We start from the raw sequence: 21,609 nt of genomic DNA on the forward strand, positions 1-21,609 counted from the left end.
AAGTCAGGTCCTGCTGGAGCTGCTCTCCCCTGGAGGCCATCCCTGCGTGGTCTCTGCGTGTGCGCTCCTCCGGGGTCAGCTCCCTCTCCCAAAACGTTGCTTCAGGTTCAGTTTCATGGGATGAAAAAATTGTTGCAGCGGATGAGATGACAGAGCATAACATCTGCATGTTGTCCCAGGGATGGGTGAGGTAAGGAGAGAAGGAGAGAGAAAAAGAGCCATAGGTGCACAAGGCAAAAAAAAAAAAAAAAAAAAGGAAAAGAGAAAGAGAAAAAAAGCATAAGCAGCCCAGATTAAAAAAAAAAAACAACCACAACCCAACAACAACAAAAAATAAATAGAATTAAGCCAGTCAGTCTGCCATTCCTCTCTCTCAGCTGACCTCTTCCCATGCCGACGACAATTGCTCATGCAGGAGTTAGTAACAGGCTCAGTTTTCCTGGGTTTGCCTTTCCGCTCAGCTTTGCGTGATTCCCCTGCAGCAGATGTGCCTACAGGAAAATAGATCTGAATTTTCTTCTCTTATCTGATTTTTTAAAATATTGTAAGTCCTTGTTTTTTGTATGTGGTAAGTCTGCTGCCCGCACACAGGTGAAGCACATGAAGCTTGCTCCCACTTTTCAGGGAGATTTTTGGGTGCAGACCCTACACAGCTCATGACTCCTGCCTCTGTCTTACAATCATCTCAGCTGAAAATAGATAACGCGATTCACTTCTTTCACTTAGTTTTCTTCATTATTTTCTATTTATTCAGCATGGGCAACATTGTTCATCCTATAATATTTCTTAAAGGCAAGGGAGAAAAAGCATGACAGTGATTCATTCATGCAGAGCAAATTTTATTTGGAAGTCTTTATTTGTTGAGAAAAGGCTTAAATTAAAATCAAAAGGGAAAGAATCAAAATTAAGAACAAAAATTCTCCAGAGACTTTCTCCTCCTTCAGAGTAACACGAGTTACTGTCCTTTCAATTTGCTACTTTGCTCTAATGACTCCGGCAGATTTGTGCTAGCATAAGGGAGCCATTAATTAACCCTAAAGATTTATTTTTCTCTGGAAGAATCCAGTGCCTGGCCTGGTGCCAAAAGGGATGGGATGCTTCTTTCTCTGGCACTTGGAAAGAGCCTGGATCCATCCCACCGACTACCAGGCACTGAACACAGAGCTAGGACCTCCCCTGGGTAAGACAGAACCCCTCAAGGAGTGATTCAGCTCCCAGGGGACAAAGCCACCCTTCAGAGGTGTCTCTCTCATCCCAGGGGCTGTTGGAGCATCCAAGGGTGACCCAGACCTTCACGGCAGAGCTTTTTTGAAATGCTTCAAATGGCAGCATTTAGCAGGGGTCAAGGTGTTCCTAAAATAAGACCAAAAGCTCAGAGAAGGCTTGGTTGAAGGGGCAGGCTGGGGAGAATACAGTCCTTTTGAACAAGAGCTTTGTACAAGGCGTAATTATCACTGCAAACCAATCCATCCAGAGGCGCAGAGGCTGGGAGGACAAGCACCATATTGGCTCAGCTCTCAAGTTATTAGCTCTACAAGCAAATGTTGGCTATTCCTGCAAAACAACTTGCACTGCAAAAGGGGGACCTGGCACTTGGGTCAACATAAACCAGAGGCAGCGGGTCTTCACTCAACCCACCACTGCACTATAAACATGTTGCCTCAGGGGGCAAAACCCAAGGGGTTTGATCTTGGTTCAAAACCCAAGTAGACAGATTCACCCAGGACAAGGCCAGTGGTGGCAATTAAAAATAATGTAAAAAGGATAAACCCTTCTTTAGACATGGTGAGAAAGTGGCCCTACAGATGTCTTTCATTAGAAGGTGGGGAGGAGAGTAAGTGGCTGAAAGTACCTGTTTGAGACAAGAACAGACAAAAAGCCTAGAACAAATGAGTATTTGTGATTAAAAAAACAGAGTTTAACTACTACCAAAAATCCAGCTGCTGTGTGCTGGGTTATGGAGCTGTGCCAGAGAGACACAGGAGATACTGATGTCCAGGATGAACAGGGACTCCATCAGAAGGGAATGACCAGGGGCTCTGACCCTCAGCAGGTTGAGAGGCTTCAGTACGTGGCAAGCATATAGACAACTCGGTGTATACCTGCAGCCCTTTCATCGGCAGCCCCCCTGGATCTAAACGCAGGCGACATCCCCTGAAGTTAAGCTTTTCCCCAGCAACTCCCCAATTCTCCAAGTGCCCGACATCCCCGCTGGATGTGTGCGTCGGCAGGTAACGAGGCAGAGCGCAGCGCACAAGACCCACGCCGGCCAGCACTGCGGGCTTGTCTACGGCTAACCAGCTCTTAGGGGAGTCTCTCGTCGAGTGAGCGATCTCAGGTTTCCCTGTTGGACCTCTCTGGCTCCTTCCCATGAGGATTTAGGTTTGTTTCTCATTTTCCAACAAAATGAACGTGCTGGACCGGCAGCCTCCACTCTGCCTACAGGGGTACTGCAGGACACAAGATGGTACCAGCTGGGGCTGCTGGGACTGCTCTGCTTGTTTGTGCCTCCCTGAACTGAGCAGCCAAGAGACACAACTCCATTAAGGAAAATGACTAGAAGCTGTCCTCTTCTTGCCATTGCTATAGCCCTTCTATCTCCTAAGGAGAAGAGGAAGCAAATGGCAGGTGGGCCCAAAGACTGGAGGAACATTGTTTGCATGGTGAGGCAGAAGCTGACCTCCTGACTGCAAAGCTTTGGGTAGTGACCTCTAAGACCAGCGACATTTTGCTTTGGAGGCTCTGAGAGGAGGCTAGGAGGGCTCAAGCGGCTGGCTGTGGGGTCAGGCAGGGATGGGATCCAGCGGTAGGCTGGGCAGGGGGAGGCAGAAACATCCGGAGATGGAGACCCAGGTGGGAAGGTGAAGGACAGTGAGGCTTCTGCTGTCAGCTATCACAAATACAGTTGGAATCCACTTTCCAGCTATTACACCATTCACACACACTGGAGGAGGCTCCTACCATTTAATCCAGGCCTTAACCGCAGGAAAGGCTGGAGATGTCAGCAGCAAACCTATCCGTGTGCTTTTCTACTGCCAAGGGTTACTGCGGCACAGCAACAAATCAAATGCCCATCACACCAGCTGCTTTCTCATCGGTGGAACACGGGGGAAATGGGGATGGGCGTTCGGCCGGAGCCAGCTGTGCCACCAGGGACCAGTGGCCGGGTTGCCAGCCTATCTCCTCCCTCAGGCCCACCTCAAGTCCAGGCGAGGTTTTCATCCTATGCCACTTTCTTTGGTGGGACATACAGACATAGGATTATTAGCAGATTCCAGCACAAGAAATGTAAAGCTTTTTTCCTAATATGTTAAAAAAAATAAATGCAAAAAGATGGCGTTTGCGTTTTCCAGAGATAAAGCTGCAGCACTGGATACCCCAAGAACAAAACCACACTAGGGAAAATGTGCCTTTTTCATTTGTATTAGCATCACAGGAGCTAGCAGATTAAAATGCTACAATAAACAAGGCAATCAGATTTTAATATGTTTGTGGTTTGGATCTCTAACAGCCATTAGGAATGTACCTCTTTTTGCAGTGAAGAAAAGGCCAGAGAGAGAAATATTTCTAGCAATAAGTTGCTTTATGTGCTTCAGTTGAGTAAAGAAAGGCGTAGTTTATACCCTGCTGTTTAGTAACAGCTCATTTCTAAGATTCTGACTCACTTGGAGCACAGCAGCCATGCACGCCGTTTACTGAACTGCCGCAAAATTGTGTGCAGTGCTTATGGATAGTATCTGATGCTTTGTAGTATAGCAGGCAGCAAATGCCTGCTGTGGTTGATTTATGCCTGAGGCAAAGCAGAGGTACACAACTGAAGCTCAAAGGCAGTGTTGCAAATCTGCTCCAAGAAGGAGTCAGGTTATTTCTATAAGGGAACAGAAACCAGCAAACAAATTCCTTCTCCTACTCACAGCTACTTGAGGTGCAGCTGGACCAACTTCACCTTTTCCAGAAGCATGACATTAGAAAAAAACTGGGTTGAAGTCATGCACAGAGGCAGGCTTAAATAGCAGGTTGTGCTCTAAGAAGCTGGCTGAGGAGAACAAAAGGAGGCGGTAATTAGGGAAAGGGCCAGTTCTGAGGATACAATATGCAGTATTTTAAGATGGTGAGTAGGAGTGCTTTTTGTTGGATAATTCACATTACCTCTGTTGGGAAGGACAGTAATTCCTGCTCAAGCTACCGCGTTACTTTATGACAACACAGCAAAAAGCAGGCTTGCAGTATGCATCTCAAGAACTGGAGATATGCCAATCATTTAAAAGTTATTCGATCCAGTAGCCTACCTGATAATTTCAGGACATTTGAAGCTTGCTGCTCCTTTGCTGGCACCGCAGGAGTACCATACAGATAGCAAGGCGTGAAGAAGGTTGCAGCACTTGGGTGCTGCATGACATGGCAGCGTCTCTCTGGTGTCATGTCCCTCCGTGGGCGTTTGCAGCATGCTCTGTCATCCTCACTCAGAGCCACCGCCATCACCTCGACAGCCTGGAGCCCCTCTGGCAGCTGCTGGACAAGCCCACCTTCCTCCACTGATACCACGTGGGATGCAGTCACCTTGCTTAGGAGCACTGCTCTGCTCTCCTTTTCACCCCTGCCCAGGGTGTCAAGCTTAAAATACAAGGGCATCCCTTCCTAAATGAGGCTTGAGGAGCTGGGGACCTTGCATGGTCCAGCACTCAGATCTATTTTAAAAGAAAACCGTGTGAAAATGATCAACTGCTAATAAATACCGTAGACTTGAAGGGCTGCTCATAGAAACAAGACACCACCTCTCAAAAAGGGCTGGCTGGGATTTAAAACATTGACAATCAAATACAAAGCATGGGTTTGGGGAGGACTTTCTAAAAGACTTCTTTGAGCAAATGACAGCCTTCTCACAGAGCACAAATTCATTTTCAACTACAATTTTTAATACTGTGGGGCTTTTATTCATTATTTTTCAGACTTTCAAAATTCAGTTTTCATCTTATTTCTTAGCTATTATCAATATTTTCATCAGTGCTAACTAAACCCAGGCAGCATTTGCAGTTTTAGCCTGGATTAAGCCTTTATTCCTCATTGTTTTAAATGCATGAAAGTCAACCGAGCTGTTGTGTTTGATGTTCTCCATGCCACAGTGAATTCTGTGCTGTTAGGACTATAAATGGGCCATGTCGTTCATGAATTACTAATCCCTGTCACTCACATTTTCTGGGGAACACATACTATATTTAGTCTTTATACTTGGAAAAACAAAGCTGGAGAACTCTGAGGCTACTTTTCTCATTAGGAGTCTTTAGAATATTCCCTAAAAAAATAGCAAGATAATTCAGTTGCCATGTATAAGTGCAATTCATTAACCGTGGTGGAAATTAGACCCTTGAATTGAGAGGCTAATTAAGATAATTAGATCTAAAGCCTGAAAGGAAACTACGCAGACATTTCTTAAAATCTCATTTATACTTATGTACATCTGGACCGACTCCACTGTCATTTTCTGGATTTATACCCAAGTAATTGAAATCACTATTGAGCTCTTCTAAGCTCTCAATATCAGCAAAAGGCATTGAAGTAAAACAATTAACAGACAGGCTGTGTTTTTCTCTGTAACTTCTAGATGAACTTAATATCACAATGCTCTTCTTTCCAAAGGTACTTTGCCATTCTGATGCATTACTTATTTAAAAAAAAATAAAAAGCTTGATGAATTTAGAGGGCTGTCATCAATTTAAAGAGCTGCCAACTTTTACAGCATTAGCAAATGAAGAAAGTTGGAACGTTTCAGTGTCAACTACTGCCTCTTCCAGGAGAGCCATTATTTTTAATCCATGGCCCTCCTACGGAAGGAACTTTCTCCTCCGCCGTGTTTCTTGCAACCACCAACTGCACCGAGACCACCGTTGAGCAAAGAACACTCGATAAACGCTGCACGCAAACCAAGCAGAAAAGTGGGTGAAGTCAGCGAGGGACACAACATAATCATACACAGGTATGAATGTTAACAGTGCGCACTCATGCGCAGTTGCCCCCTGTGCGACCATCAGGAAGAGAAGCCTTTCCTGGCTTGCATTTAGTAGGGAGCGTTAGGCAGATCTCTGACTGTGTGACATGCTCCTCTCCCCCACCCCACCCCACCAGTGACATTAGCTGTAGACAGAGCTGTGCCAGGCAGCTGACGTGAACTGAAAGGCAGCCTGCCTAGACAGCTATGAAACACTGAGCCCTGCAGTCTGCCTCTCTCTCTTACATCCAAAATTGAGATTACTGCACAATTGTCATGAAAACAGGGAGAGCTCATGGCTCCCTCTGACCCAGCTGGCCTACGACAAATCCAGGTGGCACATACCCTCACATCTAAAATCTGTAACCAAACAGGGATTAAACAAACCTGAAAATCCAACCTCTGGGCATCACCAAAAATATCACGTTATTCCATGCTTTGCAGCTGGTTTTCCTCTAAATTAATAGTAACCTCCACCTCAAAGAACTGAAGGAATCAGGAGCAAGAAGCAGCCTGGAACAGACTAGATGCTTCAGTGAGAGCTGTTGGCAAACAGCTCTCAGAAATAAATTAACAATAAATAAGGAAGGAGACAGGAGGAGGGGCACCAGAAGACAACAGCAGGACTGCTAGCTCAGCCCAAGGGGCTCTCCAGACCTTTACCTCTTGGTTGACACCTCCCAAGTAAATGCCGGCAAAGTCTCTCAGGACTTCTGGTTCCTCCATCATCACTTGGTGACATTTCAAGCGGATCAACACCATGGGGAGCACGCACAACCTTTACCTGGTGTCGCATGATGTGATGCGGTGTCTGGGGTAGGAAGAAGGGCCTCCAGGGAAAGAGAAAAGAAAGAAGCTTCCCTTCATCTGGGGTAAAAAAAGAGGTAGAGGGGAGCTAGGTTCATTTGGTATAAATGTGCCTAAACTGCTTTTGCATAAGGCACTGAAGAGCATCCAAGATACCTGAAGCAGACATGGCATCTGAGGTCAACATTTGCTCTCCTTACTGATATGAAGTATTGTTTCTTATTCAAAAAATCTGTTCTTTAGAAGGTTTTCTAGAGCTGCAGGCAGCAGTCAAAGAGAGACTGCCAACCTCGGCACGGGAGGCTGCTGCATCACGGGGAGCGCTGGTAGCTCGCCTCTGGAAGACGGCCAGTTCTGGCTCCTGCAGCTCTGGCAGCTCAGCGGGAACTGGGATTCGTTGTCTTGCAGACAGCAGATATCCCTGGCTCGCTAAACAAGCACGGTGCTCTCAGTGAAACTGGAGACAACTGCAAATAGCCCCCCTCAGTCCAATGCCCGACTCTTATTCCTGTGTCCCATCGCTTACCGGCTGAATGCAAATTTGTGGAGTCAATGCGAACATTTCATCAGCTCTACCGAGTTCGGGATCAGCCCTTCCCAACTGTCCCTTGCCTCATAAACCTGAACCCTTCAAACCTCCGTCCTGCGGGAACCCACATCCCGTGGAGTACCTTGAATTTAGGAAACAAATTTACAAAATGTAAAAACTAAAAGAGGTCTCCTCTTCACCATATATGCAGGGGAGTTTAGGCTCCAGGACTGTACACTCTGTATTTTTTCCATTTGTGCTCTGGAATTTGATTTTTATGTATCAGGACAAATCAGTGCAAGTGACTTCTTTCAGCAGGCAGCAAGGCAAGGCAGCTTTCCAGCCCCATGCAACCCCGAGCATGAGACCAGCCTGTCCCTCCTGGGCAAGGCAAAGCCAAAAACACCCTTCCCTTCCTTCCCAGTTCCATCAACGTTCTGACATTTAATGTCACCCACACCCTGGTCATGGTTCTCCTTTGCAGCAGCAGTCAGATTTTAACCAAAATGTGGTTGTTGCTTGTTTTATGAGAAACAACATGCACCAACTTTTTTTTTTAACAGAAAATTGGGGTTTCAGTTGCTAATGGCACATGATTCAGTTCTCTCTGACTTTCCCATATAATTTTCAGGATGATTAGTCAGCTTTTTAATACAATCCTACCTCTCTGTCCTTTTCCTTGCTGCTGATTTGCACTGTCAAGGTTCCTGTGGAAATTAAAATTCAAAACCAGAATATCATAACAGCCTGACTATACCTAATATATCCAAGTCCATGAATAAACGTGCAATACTTTACACGTTCAGAGTACAAGAATTGCTATAGAAATGGCATCCTGTGAATTAGGTATTATACAGCTGTCTCCCAAGCGACCCAAATTCTCTCTCGTACACCCACACACACATCCCCCCAAAAACCTGTTGCTTTTGGCCCAGTGGGCCAAAATCTGAGCAAAATGACTTCTTTCTCATGTGTATATTAGGGCTGATGCATTGAAATTGAAAAACTGTGGATTAGGATCTCAGATAACTATCTTATTTTGACGTAGAAGTTTGCGTTGGACCTGTTGTTAGTGTAAACACAAAGTTTCTAGTCTTTTAAAAAAATGTGATCTCCAATACCGAAAGAGAAAGAAGCAAAATTCCATAGATAAATGAAAAATATGTAGGTGTTGGACTCATTATTTTAATGGCAGTAATAAGTCTTCCAAAATGCAGACTATTTCATGAAGATTGTTAAAGTTTAGCAGTCAAAGGAGAATCACAAGACATTTTAACCTGTGCTGACGATTAACCAAAGAGCATCTTGGAATTACATGACACGCATAACCCACTAAATGGTCTCTGTCTCTATATGTTTAATTCTAATAGAACCCAGTGTTACATGGATAGTCTGCTGCACACTTAAGGCGCTCTCATAGCAAATCAAATGACACACTAGATAACAATTCAGCATGTGTTGGTGCCTTAAAAATTAGACCTGGACTTGGATTAAGGAACTAATATATCACAAGATATGGCTGCAGGGGAAGAAGAGACAGAGGTTCCCAGGCAGTGGTTTTCCATACACCTTTGCTCCACGGCTTTTAGGAGACAGAGCCGGTGCCAGGCTGTATGACAAGACTCCTAGTTGGTCGGCTATGGAGAAGGTCATATAATTGAACCGCACACCGTTATACCACGCACACACCACGCGGGAGCTGTGGACAGTCGTGCAGGCTGAGGAAACGCAGTCGCGCAGCCACAAAGATGCCGTGTAGTGCCCTTGAGACCAGTTTCCCAGGAGTTAGCTCTCCAAAAGTAACGTTATTCATGGCTGTAAGTGAACACTGGCATCTTTAGCTGGCGGGCATGAAGGTTTAGACAGAAAAGCGACAAGGCACTGAACCTGCTCCTTGCAGCGTTTCTGTGGGCGGTGATGGGCTCCAGTGAGGCTCACACGGCAGGCAAATTGCTGTGCTGCACATCAGCTGGACACCTGGACCACCTCGACCTTGGCGAGGGACTTCGGGGTGAAGCCAGTGCTGCCGGGCTACGGCAGGCATGGGCTGAAGAGCTGAGGACCACCTGGGGAGCTGGGTACAGGAACATCCTTTGTCAATCCAGGTGACGAGGAGCAGAAGACTGATAGTTAAATGTCCTGTTCAGCTGAGAGGGGAATCCATGCATCCAGGGTCATAACTTCATGCTCCAGACACTCTTTCTGACAAAAATCCCAAGCACCTCCTCCAGATGCAGAGGCCAAGGTCAAACTCTCCGAGTTAGATGACCTTTCTAGCGCCTCGATCCAGCTCCATGCCACCTGCACAGGCCTCAGCACAAGCGCATTCGCACGGGTCTGCGTGCACGGGGACGGCCACGCTGCTCCCAGGACCGTGCGATCACCCCACGCGGACCAAACCACGGCCGGGATGCCCGGCCCAGGTCTGGCTGCGCCACGCTGCACCGCGAGCGTGCGCCTGCCCGGTGCTTTAGGTAATGGGGAGAGCTAGCTGTTGAGAACGTAGGAAATACGTTCTGCCTACATTTCTTTTTAGGAGCCTGAGGATTTTTTTGAACAGTTTGCCACATTTTATAAAAAGATAATTGAGAGAGTGAGAGGATGTCTATCCGATACATTGTTTTTTGTTTTTTTTTTTTAAACACACAATGATTGTATCTGCATCCATCTTCGGATTCCCAGAGATTTAAAGCACAGCCTGAAACGTTTATGAATATGAAGCCCACTACTACCTGATGATGAAAAATTAATCACATGGGCATTAAGTGACTTAGTGCAGGCTGTCCAGTAAATCAGTGCCAGCTATGATAAAACCCTGGGGTCCTAACCTCTGCCTCCTCCTCTAGCTGATGTCTTTACCCCATGATATTTAACAGCTATTCCTGCAGAAGACCAACTGTTGGCTAGTTATTTTTACAAGAAATGTAGGTTGCTGTATTACCATTGCACTGACTAATTATACCAATAACAGCAAACTAATTATATGGTGATACTGTCCAACTATAAAGCCATCCTGGAAATTTCTGGTAAACAAAAACCATTTTAGGAGAATCCAGTTATCATCAACTCCAAGATATTAATGCTGTGCTGTTCACGACAGTGAAAAGTTTGAAAAGTCCTCAGCACTTGCCTTCTTTAAACTGAATATTCATACCTGCTATTCTCTATTGAATCATTCAATGACTCTGTTAAAATAATTTTTGAACAGGGTGATTAAAATATATGTGAACAGATACATAATAAGTCGAGAGAAATTTTGGCATCTAAAATTTTAACAAAACATGACAACTATCAACCTTGAGGAAAAAATACGGATAAATAATGGCCAGTGGCACGTGGCACATCAAAACAGCACAAGGGAGGAAAATTAGTGAGGGGAAAATACATGTCACATTATGGAAATTAAAGCAAGGTATACACACACACTTCTTCCTACAGATGTGGGTGTTTTTATGAGTGGAACAAATTTATTCCAAGCTCAAAACTGGAGCATTTAGAAAGCTCACGATGACAAGTGCAGTAACATTAGGAGCGGTAGAGGCAGCCTTTCAAGGCAGCAGCATTTATTCTACCTTCTGATGTGAACGCCCACTCATTCTGACAACAGGAATCCAGAGGGAGTAATAACGAGAAATTTATTTCTCTGCGTTTCGATATAGATTCAGACTTTGTTATAAACCTGAACGGTACCAAAATGTAAAGGTAAAATTGTTGAAAAGCCGTACAGTTTATGAGATACTAAACACAGTTTGCAGATGCTGATAATTTGGGACCCAATCCTCACCTCAGGCAGACATTGCTGTGAAATGCCAGAAGACAAAATTCCCTGTTTTTCCCCAATGCTTCACAGTAATAGATTTCCTAGATGTTCAGAAATGTTTGCCACATTGTTATTATAATTTGATCTCTGCAGCTAAAATGTTACAGCCAAAGTCAGGGAGTTACTGAATCAACAACAAGTTTTTAAAATCAGGTATTAATCATTTTTACAAAACCCTATAGACACCACAGAATGAATGGTTAAAACTCAAATATGTTAAATACAATAGCAAGAGAACAGTCTATGATTTTGTTCGTGCAATTAATTTCAATCTTTTTTTTTTTTTTCTCAGCAGGATAATTATTAACTAGAAAAATACTGGCATCGATCATCTTCTGCTCCAAAGTACTAGGTAATCAATTTTACTGGTCTGGCACCTTGTAAATTTGGTATCTTCTGTTTACAATTACTTAAATACATTTGGATTAGAGTTGTGGGGTCTGAATATGCAGAAGTAGAAACCTGCTGTTTTCAGTGGGGATAGACCTTTTTCGTGTTCCCGAGTACTTGCTATTAAATAAGCAAGGCACTATCAATAAGAGATTAGTGTTTGAGATGCTGAAAATCTATGATTTTTAGAGTAATCGTTTCTCCTGAAACTTTTCAGTCATATGAAAAGTTAGAACTACAAAAGAAATTTTTTTTCCCTACATTTCAATAAGAAGGCTAAAAGCACTGAACTCTTGTTATATTTCACTATGTAAAATAAGCTTAGAGGTCCTAGACAGGCTTTCTACACTTTAACACAAGTAAATTTAGATTAATTACCTAAGGCCTAGAAGATGGCAGATTAAGCCGATGATGATTTATGGCTTCCATAAGAGTTTGTACGCTTATTTTCAAAGCAGTAGAGCTAGCAGCTTCCGGGCTCCGAAGCTACCCGTTACGTTCCTGCGTTATGCGCTGCACGACGCGTAACACGCAGTCGCGCGGTGTTCCCCGGGCATGACAGCCACGCGGGCTCAAGCCCAGAGCCCCTGGCCACTGGGGCTGGGGAGGGAAACGCAGTAGTATTGATGACTCCAGCCTGTATCTTGTAAGTACCTAAGGATCAAAGCGCATTCCAGAGGCTCAGGTTGGTGAGGGCAAGATGTGCTATCTAAATAAATGTCGTCCACACCCAGTAATTTCTGCCTCCACCCCTAGACTCTTTGAGCTTGGGGAACAGAAATGTGCATTGTTATCTCGGGCTGTTGCAAGTTTACAGCCCAGACTGCCTTGATCCTTTCCGAGGTAGCTACTCTCCTACCCCAGCACAGGAGGAAATCAGTTTCATGGATTTTTTTTTTTTTTTTTCCCCATTTGGCAACCACCTTTTGCCACTCTTCCAAGGGGAGAGCAGAAGTTAATGTGTTCCCTTTGGTACAGCATCTCCAGAGAGGGACATGTGGAAGCTGGGGTTGCTTCTTCCCACTCCTGTATCTGAGACTCTACCTTCTTCCTTCTACATGACAGTCCTTTTCTCTGCTATGTTCATCATTCAACCTTCATCTTTCCCCTTTCTTCCTTCTGAACTGGGACTTCTATCTCCTGTCTTCTCTTCTTCTTGTCCCCCCTTCTCTCCACCCACACACCCATGGAGTTATTACTGTACTACACTGTCTCACGAGATCTACAGTGAAGCAGAGGGTAGAAGCAACAACCCAATGCAACAAGAGGAGAAAATTTCCTACTTTCTGCTTGATTACAGATCGGCCCCTCTTCGTAGATCCAAGCCGTGTATCTTCTGCAACATTTAGGATTAAGGCCAAGGTGGCAAACTTTTGAAATAGAGGGGAGTCCTAGAACAAACTGGTGCTGACAATGCTTGCGAATAACCACCAAGGCTTAAAAAGTGTCTCACTGAAAAATTCTGCAAGGTGATAAAAATGCCTCAGATTACAGTGAACGTACTGTAAATTCTGATTTCCGATACTTGCTGATTATAAGCACCGGTTGTTTGGAAATGCCACAAAACCCCTCCACTTACTTACGTCGCAGCTTGCAAGGTTTACTGAGCTGGCCAAATTCATCCACAAACGCTACAGTAAACCAACCTGCATGGCACCTGAGCTTGGCACAGCAGGATCCCTCTTATATGTGGCTGAGCAGCTTTTGGTTTTTTTCAGTACGCAAGTGTCGCCAGAGTGAAGCTGGTGAGGAGCAGCCCAGCAGCACGTTATTTCGGAGACCCAGGATTTGGGTTCTGCTTTTTTTTTGCTCCCTGGTTCGTATCTCCTTCCAGCTCTCTTAGTAGAGAAGAAGTAGAGAACTGTGCTCCCAGCAGTGAAGCAAAGGGATTGCAAAGAATTTCAGATAAAAGAGCCATCATACAAAATGGAAGCAAAAGGAAGTATTTTTTCTAATTTGTTTTCTGGAAACAATTCAACTGCTTAGCCAAAACCTCCCATGTAAAGCAGCAAGCAGCAGTTGCTCCTGGTACAGTGAGGGGAGAGAGAGGATCCAGGCTGAATTACAAGTGCTAAAACCTGACTTTCATAATGGGAAGTACTGCATACTTCTTACTAAAAAATTGTCTTTACAGTACCATAGTTCTAAACTTTTCAGACGTGTAAGTTATGGAGAAAGGTTTCACATACACTAATTCATCAATCACAAAATTAAATAAGCTGCCCTTTATTTTGTTCTATGAATTCAAAATGCACCAGTCACACTGAAACAACAGATTACTCGAAGCTACGTGTACTAGAAAAGCTGAAAAGTGAGGCAACAGATGACTGCTACAGTGCAGGGGCAGAGCTACCCCGGTACCGACAGAACAGCAGCAGCAGCCCTGCAGCAGGAGCACTGGTCCTCAGGACTGCACTAACACCAGCAAATTAAAAAAACCACACATGTCAATAAACATCTCTAATACAGTTAACATTGGTTACATTTTTTTTTTTTGTTTTGCAGCACTGTGTAACTATTCTGTATTTTTTCAGTACTGCACCAGTAATTGAGAGACTCAGAGTATTTCTGGTTTTAGGAAACGGATGCCATGCAGTTTATTTGCCTGATGAATATAATCCAGCAGTTTCTACAATGACTTTCATTGCTCCAGAAGCCTAAATATAATCCTCATACATGATACCAGACACGTATCAAGTCTAATGTTAAAATCTCAACGGACATAACTCTCATCTGGAGCTGCTTTTTCCCCACACACGCAGAGAAATCCCTGCCATGTGTTCACTCTCTGCATTTACATTTTAAGGTAATATTTAATCAGATGCTTAGCCTGGAAAATGAAGACACCCACTGAAAGCAGGTCATGATTATTATGAAAAGAAAGATCACCATGCTGGATTGCTTTACTGGGAATCTCAAAATAAGAACAGGTTAGAGATTCTGTTCAGTAAAACAATATCTTTTTAAAATCTCTTAAATGGAAATAGTATTTTTTACAGTGAGCTCTGCTGAAGGTGGTTTAGGACGCAGCCACACTGGAAGCAATATTACTGATGCGCCCTTAATTCTGCACTGAACCAAAGTCTAAGTGTAACAGTTCTTTTATCTGCTGGTGATTTCATGAGAAATAAACTGTCTGCTGAACCAGCAGGAATGGTTTTCCTATGGAAAACTACTTTGCATTCGTTTTATCAGGAGTGTTTTTTTAAAAAGTGCACTGCTCTATCACAGGAATAAGCATCGCTTCCGAAGTCTAGTCTTCAACTGAATCATATAATAAAGAAGGAGCTACTATATATTAAATCTATTACATTTTTGCTAACATTAATTTTAGTTTTGGAATGCTAAAAAATTAAAATTCTTATTCCTGGAAGTAATTATGAGTTTAATATTCTCGGAGGGAAGTAATTTGTATAATCCCAGATCCAAACATTTCTTTCGAGTTTCACTAACAGAATACAAATGACATCTTACACAAAATGCTACTGCAAAATTATAATCGTGTTAATTACAGCCAACACATTTCCAAAGCTACTGTTTATAAATTCAGACATTACTCTCTTGATTTGTTCAGTCTTAATAGTAATAATGTGATAAATAGCATAGTAAATAAAGCAAGTATTTAATCTTTGGTTTTACTGGTGACAAAAAAATAAGTTTCTTAGATTTCAAGATAATTTAACTGAAGACATATTTGCAACTGAACATTGAAATAGTTTCTCTCTTAACATGGGATTTAAAAGAACCTCGCCAAAAAAGACACAAGGGGAGAGATTAACCTAAAGAAGCATAGAAATAAATTTACTAATCAAAAATGGAAATCTCTACTGCTAATAGCAGATTTGTTACATAACAGAAAGCAAATTAAGTCCAGGCCCAGATGAATGCAACTCTAGTGAAGCCCAGGAGATATATGCAAGTGAAGAATTTAAGCTTCCTTAATCTTCCCACATGGTATGATTAATCACCCACCTGTGGACTCTGTTCCAAAGATAACAGAAACAATATAAAATTACTAGTGTTGTGCCACTATACAGTTATGCTTTTAAACAAAATAATGCATTCCCCTTCTCCCTCTTGCAAATGTGATTCAGTCGTGTGTGATCTGTGACGCAACAGAATAATATTCTTTGTTGCAACTGGTTCCTATTAGCGATCCTGTCTGTATAGCTGCAAAAAGGGCTGAAGGTTGGCAATCAGCTAAGCATGGATTAAAATTTAAGGCCATATTTAGGTTGCATAACTTCTACCCCACAAGTTAAGCAATAAGCGTTTGGTGAGCAGGGAGCTGGTGTCGCCGGAGATCAACGAGAAGGGGCCGGGAAGGCGCGGAGCAGGCAATGGGGAAAGGCAGCTGGAGGAGCGCTGGCGAATGGGGGCTGTCTCCCTGTGGTCCCAGCACCTCGAAAGTCTGTTGAGACTCAACCTCCACCCAAATCAACACATAAAAACCCTTGTCACGTAAACGGCTTATTCCCATTCTCAAGAGCTGTGTGCAGGACACAGTTTCATTCTCTAGTCTCACTGTACATTACATATGGGGTTTGAAACTTTTTTAATTTAAAAAAACCTAAACCACTACCTGCCTATATATGTCAATCTGCTACCTGGATTACCTTGCTTAAAATACACCTACATTCCTTGTGGCTGGCTTCAAAATATTCTGACAAATTTCATGCATGGTAACACACACACATGCTAGAGGATGCAGAAAGGAGAGTTAAATATCAAGATTTGCTAAAACCATTCTTTTAGTTTTAGACTATTACCACTGGTATCCCTGTACTTCACATCATATTTCAAGTTTGGACCCGAGTCTACAAATATGCCCACATGCACTTGATTTTCACCTTGTGTGGAGGCCAATTCCTGTTTAGAAATATAAAAAACATAGGATCATAGCACAAAATAGACATAATCTCTGGGAAACAGTGCAAGGAAAAAAAATAACATAGCCTTTTATAACCTTAGCACATGCCCAAACATACCGCTCCCTGTAGTTTTGACTGAGTAAACATACTCTTCCAAGCTGCCCCAGGTAACCCCTTTGTCCCTGCCACGACGTCAAGAGATCACTCTTAGAATCATCCCCACGTCACCTGTCAAAGGGCAAGTTACGTTTCTAGATAGTTTTAAGATTTGGGATAGCTACAAGACATCATGAATAACTGCGTACCTAAGGCTTGGGTCCGAAGGAGCAGTGAGAGCCTGAGCAGGGTGCCTGGGTACCAGCAGCCTCTGCGACCGGGGAGGGGGGGGCAGCTGCTGAAACGGGTCAGGAACATCAGCAGAGGAGAAACAGCACCGACAGCACCTGAGCCGAGCCCAGAACGCAGGCTGCCGCCGCTGCTCAGCGCTACAAACAGCCTTTCGCTCAAGGAGCAGGTGGGACAGCAGTGATCTCAAAATATTTTCTAAGATTAGGTCATGATTACACCTCCAGGCTAACTACTGGAGAAGACTCCTAAAGCTAAGGAAGAGTTGAATCCAGGAGTAAATCTGCTCTTCTCCCCAAAGACTGAGTTAATGCCTTTTATTTCCCTTGAGCCAGCGCACATCTCGTAATGTGCTTAGAGTCCAGGACTGGAAATGAAACAGCCGTGTCTTGAACAAGCATCCACCCCAGCAGTCCAGGACAAAGAGGGGACATTCCTGTCCAAGGGAAAGGCGTGTTCTCAGTTCTTCACACAACACAGGGAATCAGTAGTTGAAAGGGGAAAACCGTCCTTCACAAAGTATAAAAAAAAGGACAGAGAGGTCAATGAATATAGCGCCTGACCCCACGAACCTTCAGACTTGAGTGGTTTCACCAGAAACAGGTCAGAAAAAGAAGTTTTATATAATTATAATTTTTAAATTCTCCCTGGCATACAAAAATGGGGTTTGTATATGATAAAATTTTTGGACTTTCTTCTTGATAAGAATGACACAATTTAAATCAGACATCCGAGAAGGCCATTCGTATAACAAAATAATTTTAACCTTTTTCAAGGAACTGCAGTAAATCTGGAAGTCTGCAGATGTGCAAATGGTATAAAATAATGTTAAATGATACAGTATTCTCTTTATTTTAACTCTATTTCAAGAATACCTAGCTTCAGAATACAAAGGCAGGTTCTGCAGACAACCCCCACCGCTGCCAGGCTTCACGCGCTCTGCGCCGCAGTTGTTAGCCTACCACGAAGCAAATCATTAATCTTTGGCCAGCAAGGTGGTCAGCAGTTTGAAGAGAGTATACGGAAACCTGTACAAGAGCAAAACTGCCTCAGCGGCTCATTACAAAGTTAAAATACAGAACCAAAGTGCCTGATGAAACGCCAGGGCTGGTGGAAGCTCCCGAGCAGCCCCGAGATTTCTCTTCGCTCAGACTGGACCTATCGCACTAAGCTGCTACTGAAAGCATGTTGAAAACAGCAGAAATATAATTTTCTTTCTTCTCCTCTGTGTTTTAATTCTCCCTTTCAAAACCACCAAAAATGATTCTACGAAGAGAAAAAATGACTGTCCCCAGTCCTTCTTTAAAGAAATCACTCCAGCAAACACTGAGTTTCACTGTTTTCCGTATGCAGGTGCCTGTAAGAGTGTATTAGGGGAAAAAAATAATCTTGACCACAATGTTTCATACTATCAAGAGTATATGTAAACTTTCAACAGAAATTTGTAGTCAAACAAACCATTGCTGCCAAAACACCTGAAACAACTTTAGTAGATACTCTTCTGAAGAAACTGAAAAAGGGAAAGCAACAGCATAAATTAATAGGGAAAAAACCTGATTTCCAGTTGTAATCATCCCAGGTATAGCAGATAAACATGATTTGTGTCTATGATTTTAAATATCCTCACTAAATTTTATTTAAGGGCAGATTAAAAAAATATAATCCAGTTATTCTAAGTATTATGCAACAGTGGCCATGGCACACAGAGACCCAACGTGACACCGTTATCAGCTGCAGCTGTTCAGGTACTCAGAAACCTCCCACACCAAACTAGAAGTTTCTAAGACACAGCAGAAAAAGAGGTATATTGACATCCAGGTGATACTGAACTTAAAGCAAATTGTATTAGGGTGAAAATCCCATGAAGATAAAAAGAATAAAAGAAAAACCAAACCAACCTATCCCAGAATAAAATCCCAAATGATCAAAGTCTGAACTGAAACATTGTCTCAGGTTTTTCACACAAAACTGTATTATTGCCTGTGTGAATGTTTTGCACAATACATTTAAAAAAAAAAAATATTTAAAATAACATTCAATCCAGCCTATTAGGAAGGCTAAAAAAAAACCCTTGCTTGTAACTTGCAAGTTCAATAGCTCATGTCATACCAGCAACTTTTAACGTGCCAGGAAATCTAAATAAATAACTTGCATAATACTCAAAAGCACCAAGAGAGGCAAAGTTCCCCCTTGGCTAGAACGTACATAGGATGCTCTGCACGTGGATGGAAAAGGCTCTGCAGATCGTCTGCAGTGGAAATCAGCTAGGCTTTCTCGTGTCTGAAACCTTACATTTGTGCCGTTCGCCACCTGGTTTTCCACAAATCTCAGCTGGTCAGCCTTTTTCTTCCTTTTCTTCTAAGTGGAAAGAAGCACAATAGGCCTCTGGGCCTAAAAAGAAACCTTTTAGTCTCTAGCACTGAATTTTGAGACACGTTCATTTGACAAGACGACACGGGAAAACACATAATCAAAAACATTCTTTATTAATGATTTCAGAAGTCATCTTCTGAATCATAATCCTCAATTTTTTGCAGTGGTCGCTTAACACCTATTATTAAATCTATGGAGAGAAGCTCTGTAACACAACGAAGAACTGAAATGACTAACTGGTATTTACAATACACTGATTCTAAGCCTGTCTGATTCACAGGCAGTGTCTGATTTTTTCTGAGTGCATTTATGGCTTTGAGATAGAATTTGGTAAAGCTGTTTTGTTCTGTTGCCCTGTATAACGACTTGGGAATACTTAGCAAAGCATCAGCAACTACATTAGATATGACAGTTACCTCTGACTGCTGAAACTGGTTTGCATAGTACTGAATATAATAATGTAACAGGATTTCAAAATAACCTCCTACTGGCAAAACTGATCCTGCTTCTATGAGGGAGTTGGAATTATTCTGTGCAATACTTACACAACTCTTTTTATGTTTAAATGGGACTATATCGCAACTTGTTTTCTCTAGATCTTTGCCAACATCTAGGCGTTCACATGCAGTGACTATATTAGCACGCTGTGCTGCTGATGCAGCGGTACTGTAATTCTTTTGATTGTCCACAAGTGAATCACTTTTATAGTTCTCGTGCACGTCACCCACATGCTCGCATTTTGCATGTGGTTTCTGTACATCTCTTGAAGAGTCATTTCCTTCAGTGGAAACATTTAATTCTTTGATGTGTGAGAGGGGATTTGAGAGTACTTGCAAGTTTGTTCGCACACATGTTGGATTTTCACTTCTCCACAAGTCAGGGTCTACAATCTGCGTCTCTGTTTCACCCCTATGCATCTTCAGTTGACTTTCAGAAACCTGATTACTGTTACAAGCAATATTTTCTATTACAAGTTGCTGCTGAGTAGCTGAAGAACGCCAGCTGCAAACATCAGCGGCTTCATTCTGACTTTCACCTTCTGCTTTGCCTTGCTCCCTCTGATCAACCGTTTTAAATAGCTGCTGCAGCATTGTAAACGCCCCTTGTAAAGCAGCAGCATGCTGCTCGTTAACACCACCGACTGGCCCACAAAGAATTAGGCAGTGAGGCTGGAAGGCGCACACACTGGCGAAGCCAACGTGGACGCATCTCTTTGAGCCGAGCAGCAAGGGCTGGCAAAACGTTGCTACTGCAGCTTCGGTGATTTCTCTGTCTATGTTACTACCAAAAGGTGTATAAGGCGGGAGTCCTGTGATTTCACAGATAAGGGCAATTTCTTCCGACGATAAGCACTCTACCACAGATACGCCGTATAATTTTGCATGGTAGATAACTACTTCCTCTTGCTTCACACTCGACAGTAACAGCTTAACGTTGTTCCTCTGCAAGTGTTTCATTAAGGCTTCTGTCCTCCCCGAGATCCAACGCAGGGAGGCCCGATACTGACCCTCGGACTCGACAACAAACTCGACGCCGGGGGCCGACAGCGCGGGCCGGAGGGGCTCGGTGACCAGCACGGCCCGCAGCTCCCCGCCCGCCGGGCAGTAGGCCGAGAAGTCCCTGCGGAGGACGAGCCCCGGCAGGACCCTGGAGCTCGCCACGGGGAGGCCGGCCACGGCGGCGTGCAGCTCCGCGAAGCGGCGGCCGAGGAAGCGCAGCACCTGCGGGCGGGAGGCGGCGGCCGGGGCGCAGCGGCGGCAGTACTCGCAGCACAGCCGCGCCAGGCGCCGCCGCTCGCCCGGCCCCAGCCGGCCGCCCAGGTAGGCCTCCAGCACCGCCTCCAGGACGCCCCCATCCGCCTCCGCCTGCCGCCCGGGGAGCGCGGACAGAAGGTGCCCCCGCAGGCCCTGCGCCACCGCCCGCTCCAGCACCTGCGCCTCGAAGGCGCGCAGCGCCCACCGCAGGCCGCCGCCGCCCGCTGCCCGCAGGCCGCTCAGCACGCCTGCCAGCAGCACCACGAACGTCTTGGCGCCGTCCCCCGTCGCGGCGCTATGGCTGCAGGCGCAGGCCGCCATCATCCTGCGGACAGACGGGCGGTTAGGCGGCGCCGCGCCCCGCCCTCCCCCCCCCCGTCCCGCCCCCGCCGCGGTACCTGGCCGTCGGCGGCTCCAGGCTGAGCGCCTCCAGCAGGCGCCGCCCGTCCCGCGTGAGCAGCGCCTCGCCGGTGGGCCGCACCAGCAGCGCCCGCCCGCCCCGCGGGCCCAGGGCACCGCGCACCGCGCCCGCCAGCGCCGCCGCCTCCTGCGCCAGCCGCCCCAGCTCCGGCCGCACCGCCATGGCAACCCTCCCGCGGGAATGGGACCCCGGCCGGGTGCGCAGGCGTGACGGGCACTGCCCGGCCCAATGGCTGAGGGAGGTGCATGCGCGGCGCTGTGAGGGAACAGCCCCGCCCCAGAGCCGGCCCGGGGCCCAGCCGCGGCGGGGGACG

The 21,609-nt window shown here is 44.8% G+C and overlaps 1 protein-coding gene across 1 annotated transcript; it reads right to left on the reverse strand.

Moving 5' to 3' along the window:
* Positions 1 to 19,215: 19,215 nt before the first annotated feature.
* Positions 19,216 to 21,584, reverse strand: BBS10 (Bardet-Biedl syndrome 10). The gene is made up of 2 exons (XM_075747210.1): positions 21,274 to 21,584; positions 19,216 to 21,200 (listed from the first exon to the last, which is right to left on the reverse strand). Exons 1-2 carry the CDS (start codon positions 21,456 to 21,458, stop codon positions 19,244 to 19,246), a joined length of 2,142 nt encoding a protein of 713 aa, XP_075603325.1. The 5' UTR covers positions 21,459 to 21,584; the 3' UTR covers positions 19,216 to 19,243.
* Positions 21,585 to 21,609: the final 25 nt, after the last annotated feature.

Source organism: Balearica regulorum, chromosome 1 (genome assembly GCF_011004875.1).
Source record: "Balearica regulorum gibbericeps isolate bBalReg1 chromosome 1, bBalReg1.pri, whole genome shotgun sequence".
NCBI classification, from domain to species: Eukaryota; Metazoa; Chordata; class Aves; order Gruiformes; family Gruidae; genus Balearica; species Balearica regulorum.

Bases quoted from the DNA above. Each gene is read 5' to 3' on its own strand.
- BBS10 (XM_075747210.1), bottom strand. From the start codon at position 21,458: ATGGCGGTGCGGCCGGAGCTGGGGCGGCTGGCGCAGGAGGCGGCGGCG. The intron at 21,201-21,273 runs GTACCGCGGCGG...GTCTGTCCGCAG, and splicing joins CTGGAGCCGCCGACGGCCAG to GATGATGGCGGCCTGCGCCT.